General features: G+C 37.8%; 1 protein-coding gene across 6 annotated transcripts in view; it reads left to right on the top strand.

Moving 5' to 3' along the window:
• Positions 1 to 16,759, top strand: part of LOC117990690 (hypoxia-inducible factor 1-alpha-like) — a 111,630-nt gene that overhangs the window by 90,049 nt on the left and 4,822 nt on the right. For 4 of the 6 annotated variants that reach the window (XM_034978163.2, XM_034978160.2, XM_034978162.2 and 1 more), the window contains 4 exons: positions 12,737 to 13,011; positions 13,083 to 13,291; positions 13,377 to 13,674; positions 13,759 to 13,916. In XM_034978163.2, the coding sequence (XP_034834054.1) occupies positions 12,737 to 13,011; positions 13,083 to 13,291; positions 13,377 to 13,674; positions 13,759 to 13,916 (940 nt within the window). The remainder of the gene's footprint in view (positions 1 to 12,736; positions 13,012 to 13,082; positions 13,292 to 13,376; positions 13,675 to 13,758; positions 13,917 to 16,759) is intronic. The other 2 variants (XM_034978161.2, XM_069504518.1) reach the window with 1 other exon arrangement.

Here is a 16,759-nt window from a genome sequence, read left to right as displayed (position 1 = left end):
TGTTGATACCTTCTAAATATTCAACTAATTTAATATCGGAGAATCTAAAGACGTTGGGGTCCCAAGGTGCTAGAATGGCGACCTCGCACCGGAAGACGCAGTATTGGAAGACCCCCACTAGGTGGACGGACGACATCAGACGAGTCGCAGGGAGCCGCTGGATTCAGGCGGCGCAAGACCCTGGCGTATGGAAGTCTCTACAAGAGACCTATGTCCAGCAGTGGACGTCTAGCGGTTGATGATGATGATGATGATGATGAATCTAAAGCATACTTGGATGTACTTACAGAAGTTTTTTGGAAGCTAAGAAATTTTAAAGTTACGCTTTGGAATTTTTTTATGGAGTCTTGTAGAATAATTAGGCAATTTAAAAAGCTATGGTAGAACCAATTATTACAATTGACCTAGTAGGTGTTTTACCTACATATTGCACCTGCAATGAAATAAGAATGCTTCGGGCGATCATGGCGTGATATAAGTTTACAGCACGTCATTAATAAAATATGACCGCGACTTAAATACCAACAGTGAGAGTTCATTGACACCGGTTTTATAGACTGACTAGCTGATACCCGCGACTTCGTCCGCGTGAACTATTCAAACCCCTCTTTTACCTTCTTAAACGTTGAATTTTCAAAAATCCTTTCTTAGCGGATGTCTACGTCCAAATGCAAAATTTCAGCCTAATCCGTCCAGTAGTTTGAGCTGTGTGTTGATCAGTCAGTCAGCTTTTCCCTTTATATAATAGATATGACGAAGTCACACATTTTTATCAATCACTAAGCAGTCTTGTGAGTCCTCTATAAACAGCATTAAACATAAGCAGCACCAAAACACTTGCACCAAAGTTACGTAATCTAAACTCTGAGTAACTGCTAAATTATTATAATTTAGACATGCATGCACTCGAAACTAGCGGTATATTTTCACCCTTGACACAAATCAAATAGCGATCGCTTAGTGTAGAACTGGTAGAACTCCAAGCCTATAGGTTATTGGATTACTATAATACCCTAGTTGAATGCCGCTAAAGCGCTTAGTTGCTCATGGAAAGTGTGAATAGTCGCTAATCGCTGACAGCTTTAGAAACAAGAAATATATATAGTAAGCGACAGGTCGAGGTGGCAATCGGGGTATGAGGGCGGGGGACGCACCACATACCCGCATGTCACCCGCGCTATCCCGGACCAGGTTAGCGCAGGGGCTGTGCAGGTGTGCGGGGCGTCCCCACCTCGACCTGTCGCGTACTATAGTAGATCATTTCATATTCCTGATGATAAAATTAATATCAGGGATTTCATTATGTGCAATCAAATGGTGCAACCTTTGCAGTCCATTGCAGGACTAAACAGGACAGACCTTTGCAGTCCATTGCAGAACTAAACATGATAGGCATCTTCACTAGCATCTGCTTCTATTACTAGTGTACTGTATGCCTATTTCTCTTACTCCTGAAGTAGGTATCAACTCCCAGCCATACACGCCACAGGCACGTCTGTCCCGCTTGCTAGCCTATACCAAGTGTCCGCTGGAGGAGGTTGTTCTGATCCTTGATCATTTTACAGTGTCGGAGCGAGATGACAGTAACACATCCATATAGTACAAAGTTAACTCAAGTTCTTCCACCGTTGACTTCCCGGTAAGGTCGCGTGCCATAGGGCAGGTAGCCGACCAGTGTGTGGTTACCATTTCAGCAGCACCAGCGTTCCTCTCGTCTCCTTCCGTTCTCTTGCTATATTCTCTTCTTTAGCAATCACCACCCAAACAATTATCAAAACATGGATTTTAGTTAGTAGAACCAACTGTGGCCCTACCGCGGTTGTTTGACAGCTACAATCGCAATCATCTCTGATTGGTTAATGCTCGCTCACTATTGGCCACAATGCATTGTTGCTTATTGTTGCAACAAGAATGGCACAAATTCAGCCAATCAGAACAATTAAGATTGTAATAATGATTGATGCAGGTTTTAGACAATCGCCCCGCTGACTTCAAGCATGGAATCAATAGGTACTAGGTAGTAGGTACCCATTTAAATGCGAAAGTGTATTTGTTTGTTGGTTTGTTGGTTAGTCCTTCAATCACGTCGTAAGGGAGCAACGGATCGACGTGATTTTTGCATGGGTATAGTTAAAGACCTGGAGAGTGACATAAGCTACTTTTTTTCTCGGAAAATCAATGAGTTTTCACGCGATTTTTAAATACCTGAATCCACGCGTACGAAGTCGTGGGCATCAGGTAGTGAATAATACCTATATTCCGGTTGTTCCCGCGCAAGGCTATTTACTGTTAATCCCGATATACATCATTTCAATTCAAAGATATTTTTTGTAACTTCATAAAACATTATACACTATGTACCGTTCTCTTGTCTGGTGACTGGTATTTAGATAATATGGCGTGTGGGCTGACGCGATCGATTTTTTTGTTTGTTTGAGAACTGACGTGCTTATAACACAAACCTCCATTTCTCGTTGGTGATAAATTCGTGTGTACGATCACGTAGACTATTCGCTTATTCAACTAGTAGTTTTTCTCTTTATACTCATAAAATCGAAACAACAGAGAGTTGCCATGACACTAGAGTCAAGATATACCTACTAGAAAGTAGCCCAAATCTGATTTGTGAATAATTGGGGGTCAGTCATGCTTTCTGACATTTAGGAAATTGGAGCGGGACCTGTAAGCCTATTTCGTAAAACCTGCATCAATGATTATTACAATCTCAATTGTTCAGATTGGCTAAATTTGTGCGATTCTTGTTTCAACAATGCATTGTAGCCAATAGTGAGTGAGCGTCAACCAATTAGAGGTGATTGCGATCGTGACATTGTAACTGTCATTCATTGAATCTTGGTGTATGAGGTTTGCTCCTCCTGGTATATTTGAACTCAATGGGAAGACATGTCTAATTCCTCGTATCTAATCATGTATTTTTATTGACTATTTCATTGAATGCTGGTCTGCAATTTACAAAATGCCTAGTTTTACCTTTACTTATTTATTATTAATGGAACTTTATTTTATCGAGAATATCACATTTTTCGTAGGTATTCTTTTTCCGGTTAAGTTGTTTCAAAATCAATACTACGACTTAGTTAATTTTTAAACAGGTCTGATGTTTCCAATATCAGTCGCTTGTTTACACTTGAAAAAAATTATGAAAATACACGTTGTTTTTTAATTATTCATTATAGGCAAACGCATGACCAATCGGCACTTCTCTTCCTGCGACCTCTTGAGTTTACTTTTTTAAATCTATTTGTTATCCCGGTTTAGAAATATCTTTAAGTCGTGTTCCAGAAGGTTTGTATTTTTTTTTATATGCCCAAATCGGTTAATTGATTGAGACATAAATACGTATAAATACGTAACGTAGGTAACAAAGTAATGAATTCCGTAGGTAAAACTAATTAATTAGAAATTAGAAAATCTTATTAGAGCAACTCTGTAGTGTACATTATATATACATAAGAGTTAAAACACTTTTGGGCATCTATATAGAGTACATACCGATTCTTCATCGAAGCTTTTGGGTCGAATTCTGACTCATTAGCAGCTTCGTCTTACCTTACGTCGTGAAACCGCATTCTCACTACAACGACGTGACGGACTTGCTATAAACTGTACAGGTGATGCAATTTAAGATTGTTCAACGTTGTTCAAGTCACGTACTCTGCTCGGAGCAGGACCAAAATGGGGGGTGGAGCCGTGGGTCAACGAACGGACCCACGGCCCTAATGGTAGGTACAATGATTCGCAGTTCGCGAAGTGAACCTTGTTGAAGTGAATCTTCAGTTCAGACAGTTGCATAATGCAACTGTCTGAACTGAAGAGGAAAGATGTTTAACTTCCCAAGTTGCCACAGAGAAAATTTAAAACTTCTAAGGCAAAACATGCTTCTAAGGCTTCTAAGGCAAACTTTCAAAATAATGACAATGTTAGGCATCGCTGTTCTTTTTTTACATTAATTTTTGTTTTGTGAAATAAAACGGTGATAGCCTAGTGGTTAGGACGTCTGCCCTCTAATCGGAGGTCGGGAATTCGATCCCGAGATCACCTCTAACTTTTCACAGTTATGTGCGTTGTAAGTAATTAAATATCACTTGCTTTAACGGTGAAGGAAAACATCGTGAGAAAACCTGCATGCCTGAGAGTTCTCCATAATGTTCTCAAACGTGTGTGAAGTCTACCATTCCGCACATGGCCAGCGTGGTAGACTAGGGCCAAATCATGATGATGATGATGATGATGATGATGAAATAAACTTTAAGAAGTCCTATATTCAAAGGCATACTGACTGGTCAAAAATGTTCAAATCCTAAAGATAAAATCCTCTAAAAGAACTCTGAAGAGTTTAAATGAGATACATGTTATTTAGCACGAAATATATCAAATAGAATCACAGAACAGGTTTTTTCGAGGGCACTCTATAATCGATACTGAACCCAAAACTGTAATTTTTTTCATTTTTGTCTGTCTGTCTGTCTGTCTGTCTGTCTGTATCACGGCCGCGCATCACGCTGAAACTACTGAATGGATTGCAATGAAACTTGGTACGATTTGAGGTCATACTATGAGGAAGAATATAGGATACTTTTTATCCCGAAATTCAGCATGGTTCCCGTAGGAGAGGGGACGAAAGTTAAAATGTATACTGAGTTGTAATTCATTAACGCGTAGTCCGATTTCATTCATTCTTTTTTTGTTAGAAAGGGGATATTTTAAAGATTGTTCCGTAAATATTTCAAGGTCATCGGTTTTTAACCGACTGTCAAAAAGGAGGTGGTTCTTTTTTCTACATCGATTTTTTCGAGGTTTCTGGACCGATTTGCAAAATTATTTTTTAAATCAACAAAAAAAAGTTTACGTCGTGGTCACATAAAAAATTCTGGATTCAACTCCTTAATCCTGATGCTGCAGGGTTACTGCCCGCCTGGGTTATCAAGATTCAGGAAGTGTTCATAGTGAATTCATATTGTAGGTACCAAGCAACGACAACAATCCCGAAAAATCAAAGAGTTCCCGCGGGATTTTAAAAAACTTAAATCCACGCGGACGAAGTCGCAGGAATCAGCTAGTAGTTAATAATGTGAACTGAAAAAATAGCCTCATCAATGAATTTTCATTAAGTCTACGAACCGTAGGGTAATTAACGAAGGCCGAATAAAAAGAAGTAGTAATATCAATTAACGTCTATGATTAGAAAGAAATGAAGTTTTAGATTAATCAGAAGGCTTATTATCGCGCATTGAATAATTTATTGAATACCGGTTTGATTATTATCACTACTATGCATAGATTCTCAAAATCTAATGATGACTGCTGATATAAAATTTCGTCTCATGTACTATATCGAAATTATCAATTATTATTATAGAATAGAATAGAATTTATTTGCTGAATATGAGTACACAGGATGTTAACAAATTATAACTAAGTAAAAGCGACCTTCATATTCTACTACATATTATCTAGCATGCAAATATTCAATATTCATCAGGAACTGCTTATCGGTTGCTTTACGCAATCTCTACTCAAAAGTAGTTACAACAAATTACTGGACTATGTGGGATATATTTTATTAATTTTTTTTCCCAAATATTTCATCATTATGCAATTACGAATTACGACCACTTTCATCATTTCAAGCTATGGCACTCCGCGCATGTCCATGGCTTAAAGGACTATCAGTTTAATATTGTACCTCGAGAACAGAGGATGCTGGAGTGTTGAGATTTTTTAATTGCTATTAACTGTTAGTTACTATTCTATTATTAGGTAGATATTGTATATATTAATTGTATATATTGTGATATTGAATTTTAAAGATTTGGGATCTACGTTTAGTTATGTGAGTTTTTAATCCATATTTCCATACTAATATTATAAATGCGAAAGTGTGTCGGTCTGTCAGTCTGTCTGCTAGCTTTTCACGGCCCAACCGTTCAACCGATTTTGATGAAATTAGATACAGAGTTAGCTTATATATCCCGGGGAAGGACATAGGCTACTTTTCATCCGGGAAAATTGATGAGTTCCCACGGGATTTTTAAAAACCTAAATCCACGCGTACGAAGTCGCGGGCATCAGCTAGTATTACTATATCTTATGAATATACCTTTAAAGAAATTGTGTTTTCTTGATATTCTAATATCTAAGCAACATCAACAAGATTCAGCATATTGGATTCAATACGTACTTAGTCGTCTATCGGAATTTTTGGGACGATATCAAAAAATATTCCTTGAAAAACCTGTACCTTGAACTTTCCACGCAGTGCCCTTAGATTTGTCAATGGCTGTAGGAATGTTTTTGCTGTTATTTTCGTAAACTTCTGCCGTGGATCATTAATCACTTGAAAAACCGGTCAAGTGCGAGTCAGGCTCGCGCAACGAGGGTTCCATACTACAGTCGTATTTTTTCGACATTTTGCACGATAATTCAAAAACTATGATGCATAAAAATAAATAAAAATCTGTTTTAGAATGCACAGCTGAAGACCTTTCATATGATACCCCACTTGATATAGTTATCTTACTTCGAAAATTGAAAATGCTAATTAATAGTTCATGACAACAATTTTTTTTTTTGTGTGATGTAACCACAAATTCGCAGTTTTCAGATTTTTCCCCGAATGTCTGCTATAAGACCTACCTACCTGCCAAATTTCATGATTCTAGGTCAACGGGAAAGTACCCTGTAGGTTTCTTGACAGACCGACAGACAACAAAGTGATCCTATAATTGTTCCGTTTTTCCTTTTGAGGTATGGAACCCTAAAAACCTGAGTAAATTTATTGGTGTTGAGTATTTTGTAGTTTCTAGCGGATATTTAAAACTCATTATTTTTAGCCAATAGCTCTATTGTAGCGACGTTGTAAATCAAGCTGACAAGGTCTAGATTCGTTTCCAGCCTGAGTGAGTACAGCAGAGTCCATTAGCGCGCCGGATCGCATTTCGCGGCTGAATTGTGGAACAACGGCTCTATGCCTCTATCTAGAAATATCGTATGACCAGTCTATACCTACTTGATGGATTGATAACGATGTATTTGTACCAGTGCCAGTGATGTAGTTTATCTATGAATATCAGTGAAACCTTTTCCGACCTTTTTTAGGGTTCCCCATCCTCGTACTGCAAGGAATATTATAAAAAAGAATTAGCGAAATCGATTCAGCTGTTCTCGAGATTTGCGATCAGCAACACATTCAGCGATTCATTTTTATATATAGAGATAGTTTTTGATTTATCGTGCAAAATGTCGAAAAATACAACTGTAGTACGGAACCCTCGGTGCACGAGTCTGGCTCGCACTTGGCCGGTTTTTTTTGTGGTTGGCATTTGTTTTATCAACATGTAGATAGTGAGTACTCGTATGTAAGAGTGATTAACTATGTTTTGATAAGGAGTAACTTTTATGTCACTTCTAATAATTTATAAAGCTTACCAAGCATACCTCAACCCTCATACCAACTGGATACTTAAACGTTTTATAGTATGTATTACTATCTTGTGTCCTCAACTTCGAGCGCGTGGATCACACAAATTTCAAACCTCTGTTTTACCCCTTAGGGATTGTATTTTCAAAAATCCTTTCGTAGCGGATGTCTACGTCGTAATAGCTAGATGTATGCCGAAAAAAAAAATCAACTTCCTTTTTTTCACAACAAATATACATTTTAAACACTACTATACAAACTCCATCCCGATGCAGCAAACACCTGGTCGGCATAAAAATTGTGATGTTCATGTTCTGCCACGGCAAGTATACAAATGATCCTGCTTCCTCAGACTAGCTCGAGACGACTCAAAATCCTTTAGACGTCTCTTATCCTACCGTGCCGTGCTAGATAGAACTTTGTAAAAAAAAATTGTTTGGCCATAATTGGGCCAGTCTCATCAAAACATCGTATTCGTACATCAAAACATTAAAAAAAATAACGTATAAAATACTTTGTTTAACTGGTGACAGTTATTGAAAGTACCTAGTAGATTTATTTTTATATTCCTCAATATTCTTCAAAGTATATAGGTAAATTTTCTTTTATTTTTAAGTTTCGCTCGCAACTCGCTAATTTTAAACGTTCATCGACCCTTCCAGGAGTCGCTGTTACAGAAATAGATTCATTTATTCCACCATTTACCTACACGTAACATATGTGTAGGTATTAAAAATAAAAATATCGTTGTTGCTAAGTATAAAATTACTATCAGAGTAATGGCTTCATCAGCAATTATCGAGGCCGTTACGGTAAATAGTTGCAGCGCTTATCTGCCCACTACAATAACAACCCGCCATAAAACCATGTGACTATCACTCGGTGGGTGATGATGTCTGCTCAACCTGTCCGTGATCGTAGTGGATCCGCCGGCGGATCGCAAACTCTTATCTCCCGCGTGGCTGCCGAATGAACGAAGCGGCAACCCTCGAAAATTTATCATCGGGTTACGTCGTCGGAGTGTGCAATGTGTGTTTAGGTTTGTCGCGTCACGACCACGAGTCTCTCGAGTGCGCCGTCGCCGGCGATCGCCGCGCGTATCATTCGCGTTACGGACTCCATACCAAGCGTACACCCTATGCGGCCACCCTGCCGGCCCAGTCACTAAAACTCACGATCTCGATCAGCTGTTCGCTTCGCAACCTCCGTAGTCGTACGTCACACGCACAGTTCTCGCCGTCCCTTTTTATTTATTCGTGAAGATTTCAACTTTTCGCACAATGGTAAGAATCAGTGGAATATATTTGTGACAGTGAATAGTGATACGTGAATGTGTCGTTAGTGTCAATAACAACAACATAATAACTAATGTAGGTAGTAGACGAATTAAGTTAAAATTCGCGATCATACAGAATGGAATTTCCTGAACTTCAAAATAATTTTAGCGCTGCAAATGTTTGTTCGAAAACACAAGCAGTGTCTGCATTATTTTCCTCGATTTATCATACCGACCTGTTAAATTTGCATGCCGATGCGTACTGCACATGATAATTAGTATAATGGCTAATTGTTTATAATTATTTGCAATACTAACAGTGCAATTCTGATAAAATTTAAAGTTGAAGATATCTGTAGTGGCTAAACTGGCAAGATTTATGGTATCATGATTCATGATGCCCGCGGATATTGGGACGAGTTACATCTGTGCAGTTACCTTGTGCACTGAGCTGGTTGTGTTGTCTTGTTTTTGAGATGTGCTAATATTAGCGTGCCTGCGTCCCCCGCTGTCCTCAGGCATCCATTACATAACCGCGCCACCGCGCCGGCCTTGACTCCCGCGCCGTTTGCACCGCCACCGGCCACACCACTCGCAGACCGATTCTTGGACTCTAATCACTCAAATCAAATTGAATTCAATCTGTGGGAAATAGGCTGCTAGATTCATACATTAAGACGAGGAAGACATTTGCATTCAATCGACTCATGACTGTAGTTAAATTAATCGCTGGAAAATGATTATCCTCTTTAAATATAAACTGGGGAATGGAGAAATATAAATTATGGTACGGATAGTTTAAGCGGTCAATATAAATTTTACTTCATTGAAGATAGGAAAGTAGGTAGTTATGAACGCGAAGTTCCAATTTAGACTTGTATAGAAAAAATAGAACAATTATTTGATAAATTTATGTAATTAAGTAAATCTTACTACGAAAATATTAAAATGCTGTTTAAAATCCTTTCCAACAAGTACATAAATGAAACAAATAATTCTTGGTACGATAATATTAGATTAATTAAATAAAAATATTTGAAACACGGCACAGTTTACGTAGTTACATGAAACCCTTTCTTCTTTAACTTCCATAATTTAAATTAACAAGTGCATTCACTACTAATTGAGTCCTGTTTAACATATTACCTCATTTTTATTTATTTCAATATTTACATTATGCACTTTTATATCAATCAAAATATTTATGTATTTTAATCAAATTTGCATTTCTAGTAAGTTTATGTGATCAGATTCGTCTTCGATGTAATGGTAAATCTTATCAGTGCGACCTTGAGTTGATGCCCAAATATTTTTGTTGTGATAGCGTTGTACGCCACGAATGCTTTAGCGCTATTCGTAGTTTTCGTACCGGTGAAATAAGTCCTTTGATAAGAATCTGAGATTACCATAATCTCCTATATTATCATCGTAACGATAAATTCAATTACCAAATTGGTTATCGCAAAATGTGTTTTTGATAACTTACGAAAACAATGTTTTGTGTCAATGTCTTGAATGCAATGAAGTTAAGTACCGTGAAGCCATAGGAATTAAAAGTTATGGTCGAAGAAGCATTTGCTTATTAGACAATAAGCTAAATCTCGTAATAAATAATGTAATAAGTTTTTTGTGGTGCTTAAAAACTGTTCAGTAACTGTGAGTGACAATATTTAATGATGAAATAACTAATTTTAATAAATAATTTTTTTAATTATACTTGACGTCACGCGAGCTTCAAAAGTATAGATTTTTACTTGTACAGGACAACTGTTAAATTCAGGGTAATATTACCAGATCGCAATTCGCAAACTTTGAATGTAACATAGCGTCTTTAGTAACAAATTTTGACATAATGAGGTGACGTCAAACAGATGCCCTCGACCGTGTAGATATAATTGTTGAATTGCGCTGCCCGTTCACGGAATCACGGCCAAGGTCAGGTGCATAACAGCTGCTTTGCTCTTGTTTAGGTCCTTCAAGTTTCTTAATTTTTTTATTTGTCATTGTTTCTTAAACTTCTGCTAGTTCAACTTTTATCGTTTACTAGCTTATTCCCGCGACTTCGTCCGCGTGGACTACACAGATTTCAAATCCATATTTTACCCCGTTAGGGGTTGTATATTCAAAAATCCTTTTTTAGCGGATGTCTACGTCATAATAGCTATCTGCATGCCAAATTTCAGCCAGATCCGTCTATTGGTTTGAGTTGTGCGTTGATAGATCAGTCAGTCAGTCAGCTTTTCTTTTTATAATAATAATATTTAGAGTTATATAGAGTTTCAACAGAACTTAGAAGTCAACATCATAAATAACAAACTAAAGTATTTTTGGTAGTAGTTCTGTTTTTATGAGGCAAAGGCAGACGAAGTGGCATTTCTCTATAGGCCGGTGAGACAGAACGTCGGATCACAATCTTGCCGGTAATCGATACTGGATAGCCGCGTGGTGTTCTGCGCGCGCACCAAGTTTCACTACCATCCTGGTGAATGGCCGCTTCAAAGAAAACATGGAGGATTTGAGTAGGGGGTGAGAGGCAAGGTCGGACTTACTACCGTCTGTACATCTCCTTCGAACTTTCCAGCGTCCCGTTTTACTATCCTCCTCTAACAAATTCACTTTCGAAATACGGCGTAAATGCAACGATCAAAACACACCCTCTTACGATTTATTGTCTGCCTTAGGATGAATCGGCTTTTTGGCAACGATTGCTGTTACGTCATGAGAATTAGTTAAAAACTGGCAATTGGTGCCGACTTCCGCTTAGAACTTCTTGATACCTGTTGTTTTGCTCCATGTAAATTATTTTTAACTCTCTATATAATAGGAGTTCTTTACAATCGGCTAACTTATCCGTGAATCTTCTTTTTTAGGTCTTGGGAGTTATTTAACAGCTTGTTTACGGGCAGTTAAGCATCTGAAAAAAGTTTCTAAACTTCAGAAATTCAGATCTCCAACCAAGGAAATATGCTAATTTATGATTCTATAATAAGAAATATTATAACTGATACACTGTTGCTTACGTAATGAGTTATCTATGATCAAGGAAATAATTCCGTTAGTAAAGTTATAATTAATCCATTGGGTTAATGAAAACTTGAACCCTAGTTAACTGTCAACAACATTATTATCTTTAGATTTGTAGTTACGTTTTTAAATCGTATTGACGCAAATGTACCCCTGAGGGACGATCCGTGGGTTATCTTGAGCGACTCGCTTGACTTTTCTTAATTAATCCTGTACTTTGTTATTTACTGTATAAGTTTATGTGGAGCGGTATGTTATAGATTTATTCAAATCACCACTGGCTGCGTCACAGTTTACACGTTTACTGTTCCTTATGATACGAGTCTTAAACTGTGGCTATAAAGTATACCTATGATTCAAGTTACCTATTATCCTATATATACCTATCCTATATATTACCAATTTACCTATTATCAGCGCGAGTCCATTCTAGTTTCATCTTCATGTATTGCTATTGAAATATTGGAACAGCTTAGTAGGTATACGTGAGCATGTAATTTTTCCCTTGGCACCGACTAATCGAAATTTATAGCTATCATTTGTCTTGTTTACGACGTTAACTAAAGATTCAGCTCTTGGGAGGCTCAGTTCCATTACTTTCTCTTTCTTAGCTGGTATGTATTCGTTGACAGGCGTTTAGTTCCATTTAACTGTGTAATTCCTCGGATTATTTATTATTGATAAGATATTCCCTCTGACATGTGAATACGATAACATTTGTTATTGCCTTTATTCTGTTCTAGATGAAGACCGGCCTTGTGATATTGTTGCCTTATTAGAGACGCGTCTTCACATATCTAACATAGCTGCACCGATAGTTACGACTTACGACTCTACTTATGTTTTTCTATTAGCATTCGCATCTTTGCAAACATAATTAACACTACAAGAACTTCACTTTGCATATCACTATTCACGACTGCAACGGTAGACCATGTGTTTGGAAATTATATTTATGAGCGACTAGGTGCTATGTTCTCGTTGTTTGGTTACAGCGGTATCGAGTGCAAAGATGAGGTGTTTGCTGCACACCAAGTGCACCACGCGGATCTGAAGCCGGTGGTGGCACCCGCCCCACTAATCCGTGTGAGCACCGAACCTCCAGCTAACGGCGCTATAGTGGGCATAGTTGCCCCAGAGGAGGAGCGTCCTATACCTGTCACAGAACAAATATTTGTTCCCAGAAAGAAAGAAATGAACAAAGGATTTCTCATGTTTTCTCAAAACGAGGGACTTACAAGTGAGTCGCACTCGAACTGCAAAAGCTTAGGTATCCGTTGCTTGCTTTATTTCATTAAACTGCTAAGACGAGAATTTCTCTTTAAATTATTCTTTTTTCAGTGCTTAAAGACGAGCCGGAAGATCTGACACATTTAGCACCTACGGCTGGTGATGCCTGCATTTCACTCGAGAACAACAGTCCTTTTGATATGTTCGACGATTTTATGCTGAACGATAACTATTGTAGCCTGCTCGGCGATGATCTGGCAAATGGATCTCCTGTAGATTCTTTGATTGCTGATTCCTTACTGTCCTCACCTGAACCACAGGTGTGTTCCTTTATTTTGTATTTTATTTATTATGTTACATTATTTCTCATTTTTATCAGTATTTCAATGATATTTTTATTTTCAGGAAACCGAGTCATCGTGTGAACAGTCGTCACTTTTGACAGAACTTTCATTAGATGCATTCGACAACCGGTCAGATAATGACATTGACGATGGAAATTCACCATTTATCCCTACCACCGATGAGCTTCCACTGTTGGAACCCGCAGTTATGTGGGGGGTTCTTCCGGATAGTGTTAGCCAAGCAAAACCACAGCCGTCAGAGGTGCAAACTTCAGCACCAGCACTCCAGCGTTTACTGGCAGCGCCTCCGACCGGGCCGCCTCCACAGGACATTATAACAAATATATATTCAGATCCAGGTAAGAAACTAATAAAACAATTATTGATACTGTATTGATTTTTACATCGTTTTGAGATTTCTAATTTGTGATATCTTTTTTAAGGTCTGATTCCGAGCAGAAGCGTATCTTCGTGGGACACGGGTGTAAAGAGGGTGATGAAGCAGGAAGAGGAGTCGACTGCAAAACGTGTGAAGCGTAGTCCATCCCCGGCGGCACCGACTGCGCGGACGCCGTCCTCAAGTGTCCTCATGAACCTCCTGGTGAGCGGCTGTGATGTGGACGCCGGCTATATATGCATGGTGCAGTGCCGGCCCCGCCAAAAAGCGAAAGCCTAAAAAATCTTGGATTGTCTTAAGTGATAACTGTGATATTGCACGTCCAGTGATCGGTAGAGAATTGCGTCATAGCAATCAACCGGTGCCCTCCCCACAGAACATTCTGGATCGAATACGAATTTCTTACCAGTGCCGTCAATACTTGTGATATTACTGCCGTTTATACTTTTAAATAACTAAGTACATTTCTTTTAAATGAAAGTCCTATGACAATAAAAAAAATCAGTAAAAATAAATACAGCCAGAATTGAGACAATCAAATTGTCGAAGTAGGGTGTTGACGCTTGCTGACGAGGACTCGTTTATAGGTTAGGTAATCTTCCGCGGGCTCACAGTCTGAAGCATTCAGGCTGAAATCTATAGAGCGTACTTTGACTTTGCTCAGACATCAATTTCAGTTAAAATCGAGATAGATTTATGCCCGCTGTATAACGCTGTCTCGTTTAACCAGTGTTTTAAGTCAAAGTGCGCTCTGCAGATTTCAGCCTTAGACTTGATGTTTTATTTATGTAGGTGTAGTGCACACCTCACGTTACACAAAAATAATTCTAAGCAATCGTTTTAGTGAATTCTAGTGCTAAGTTTAACGTGCGCATATCGATGTGGTTATGAACTATTGAACTATTTCTAGGTGTACTAAGTTGTAGTTCGCGAAGTGTACGCCGCGCACTCCAGTCTTATGTTTCTATTAGATTAACCTATTTAATTAGAATTATCCATTTTCGATGATCATCGCTATTTATTCGTTGTAGTTAGGTTACGCATAGAAAGTTATCTTTCTCTTGTTATTTTTTATGTTAAAAATAGATAAGACTGCTAGCGGCGGTTTAAATATTGTAGTAAGTATACCGGTCGTTGTGTAAATTTATTCAGAGTTTATTAGAAAAAAACGGTAGTGTTTAGACAGTCTGTAGACACGGTTTGCTAGATATTTAAACCTAGCTCAGGCCCGCGACTTCGTCCGCGTGGATTTAGGTTTTACACAATCCCGTGGGAACTCTTTGGTTTTCCGGAATAAAGCCTATGTCACTCTCCAGGTCTTTGACTATACCTATGCAAAAATAACATCAATCCGTTGCTCCTTTGCGACGTGATTGAAGGGGCAAACCAACAAACACACTTTCGCATTTATATATAAGGGTACTGATTTACTGTTGTCACTGCCAAATCAAACAAAGTACAATTTAGAAGACGAAGTATAATTGTGTTTTTGAGAATTTTGTTCAATGTGTACACAGTATGTATTCTTAACGATCGAAATGTTTAGTATTTTTTTATTACTACTAGTGCGTTGAATTTTTACTTTATCGTTGAAAAATATTTAAGCAGCTACAAAATACTCGAATAAATTACCCATATGTGCTTTTTAATAAATGTCAATGGATTTTTAATAAATATACACATGATAATGTTTAAAAAACGTATTTATGTATGTAGAAATCGTATCGTTGTTATTCAAATTTATAGTCTAAGATGGACGATGTATTTTTCTTTGAAGACATAGCCTAAATTCAAACGATCAAAATGTTCGATATTAAAAATATGAGAACATTGGTGAAATGGTGCACATTGATTTTATTTACCCTACCAACGCCCCCATCCTGGTTCCTAATGAAGTATTCAGCTTTAATCGTGAAATTAAATATAAAGAAGAAAGATAAATAAAAAAAGACAATGAAATAAATAATCTTTTAGACTACACTAAATGAAATTTTCTGACTAGGTATTGTTCTAATTTTCTCCTTCCGAAAGCGTTTCCTTCGCGGTTTCGGTTGGAGTTTTGCAAAAAGATAAGAACTTGAAAGCCGAAAATTTTATTTTAAACTAGCTTATGCTCGTGACTTCGTCCGCGTGGACTACACAAATTTAAAACCCCTATGTCACCCCCCTAGGGATTGAATATTCAAAAATCCTTTCTTAGCGGGTGCCTGCGTCATAATAGCTATCTGCATGTCAAATTTCAGCTCAATCCGTTCAGTAGTTTGAGCTGTGCGTTGATAAATCAGTCAGTCAGTTAATCCTTTTACATATTTAGATTAATGCTAAGCTTGCAATAGCAATGTACTCATTCGTATTAGTAAAAACCGGCCAAGTGCGAGTCTGGCTCGCGCAATGAGGGTTCCGTACTACAGTCGTATTTTTTCGACATTTTGCACGATAATTCAAAAACTATGATGCATAAAAATAAATAAAAATCTGTTTTAGTATGTACAGGTGAAGACCTTTCATATGATACCCCACTTGATACAGTCACTCACTTCGAAAGTTGAAAATACTAATTATTAGTTCATGACCACAATTTAATTTTTTTTGTGTGATCTAAGCCTAAATTCACGGTTTTCAGATTTTTCCCCAAATGTCAGCTATAAGATCTATACCTACCTGCCAAATTTCATGATTCTAGGTCAACGGTAAGTACCCTGTAGGTTTCTTGACAGACAGACAGACAACAAAGTGATCCTATAAGGGTTCTGTTTTTCCTTTTGAGGTACGGAACCCTAAAAATATAAGAGAACGTTTTAGTGCCGGTAGCTATAGAATTTTAAATCGAGTTTTCCTTGTATTACTAGTTCTAGACTGGACGAATGTATGAATTGTTTGATAAGACAATATTTACACACATCGTAATGATGATGTCACTGCATATCACGCTGATTAAAGCGATTTCCAAAGGGAATCAATAAAAATGACCAAAGTATAGTGTACTCACTCACAAGAGAATTATAAATATCAGCAACTATATTTCAGTTCCAATAAGTCTCAAACTT

The sequence above is a fragment of the Maniola hyperantus genome, chromosome 18 (assembly GCF_902806685.2).
Source record: "Maniola hyperantus chromosome 18, iAphHyp1.2, whole genome shotgun sequence".
Classification (NCBI taxonomy): domain Eukaryota; kingdom Metazoa; phylum Arthropoda; class Insecta; order Lepidoptera; family Nymphalidae; genus Maniola; species Maniola hyperantus.
Note: the sequence above shows the minus strand (reverse complement) of the source record. Positions and strands in the feature narration are given on the sequence as shown.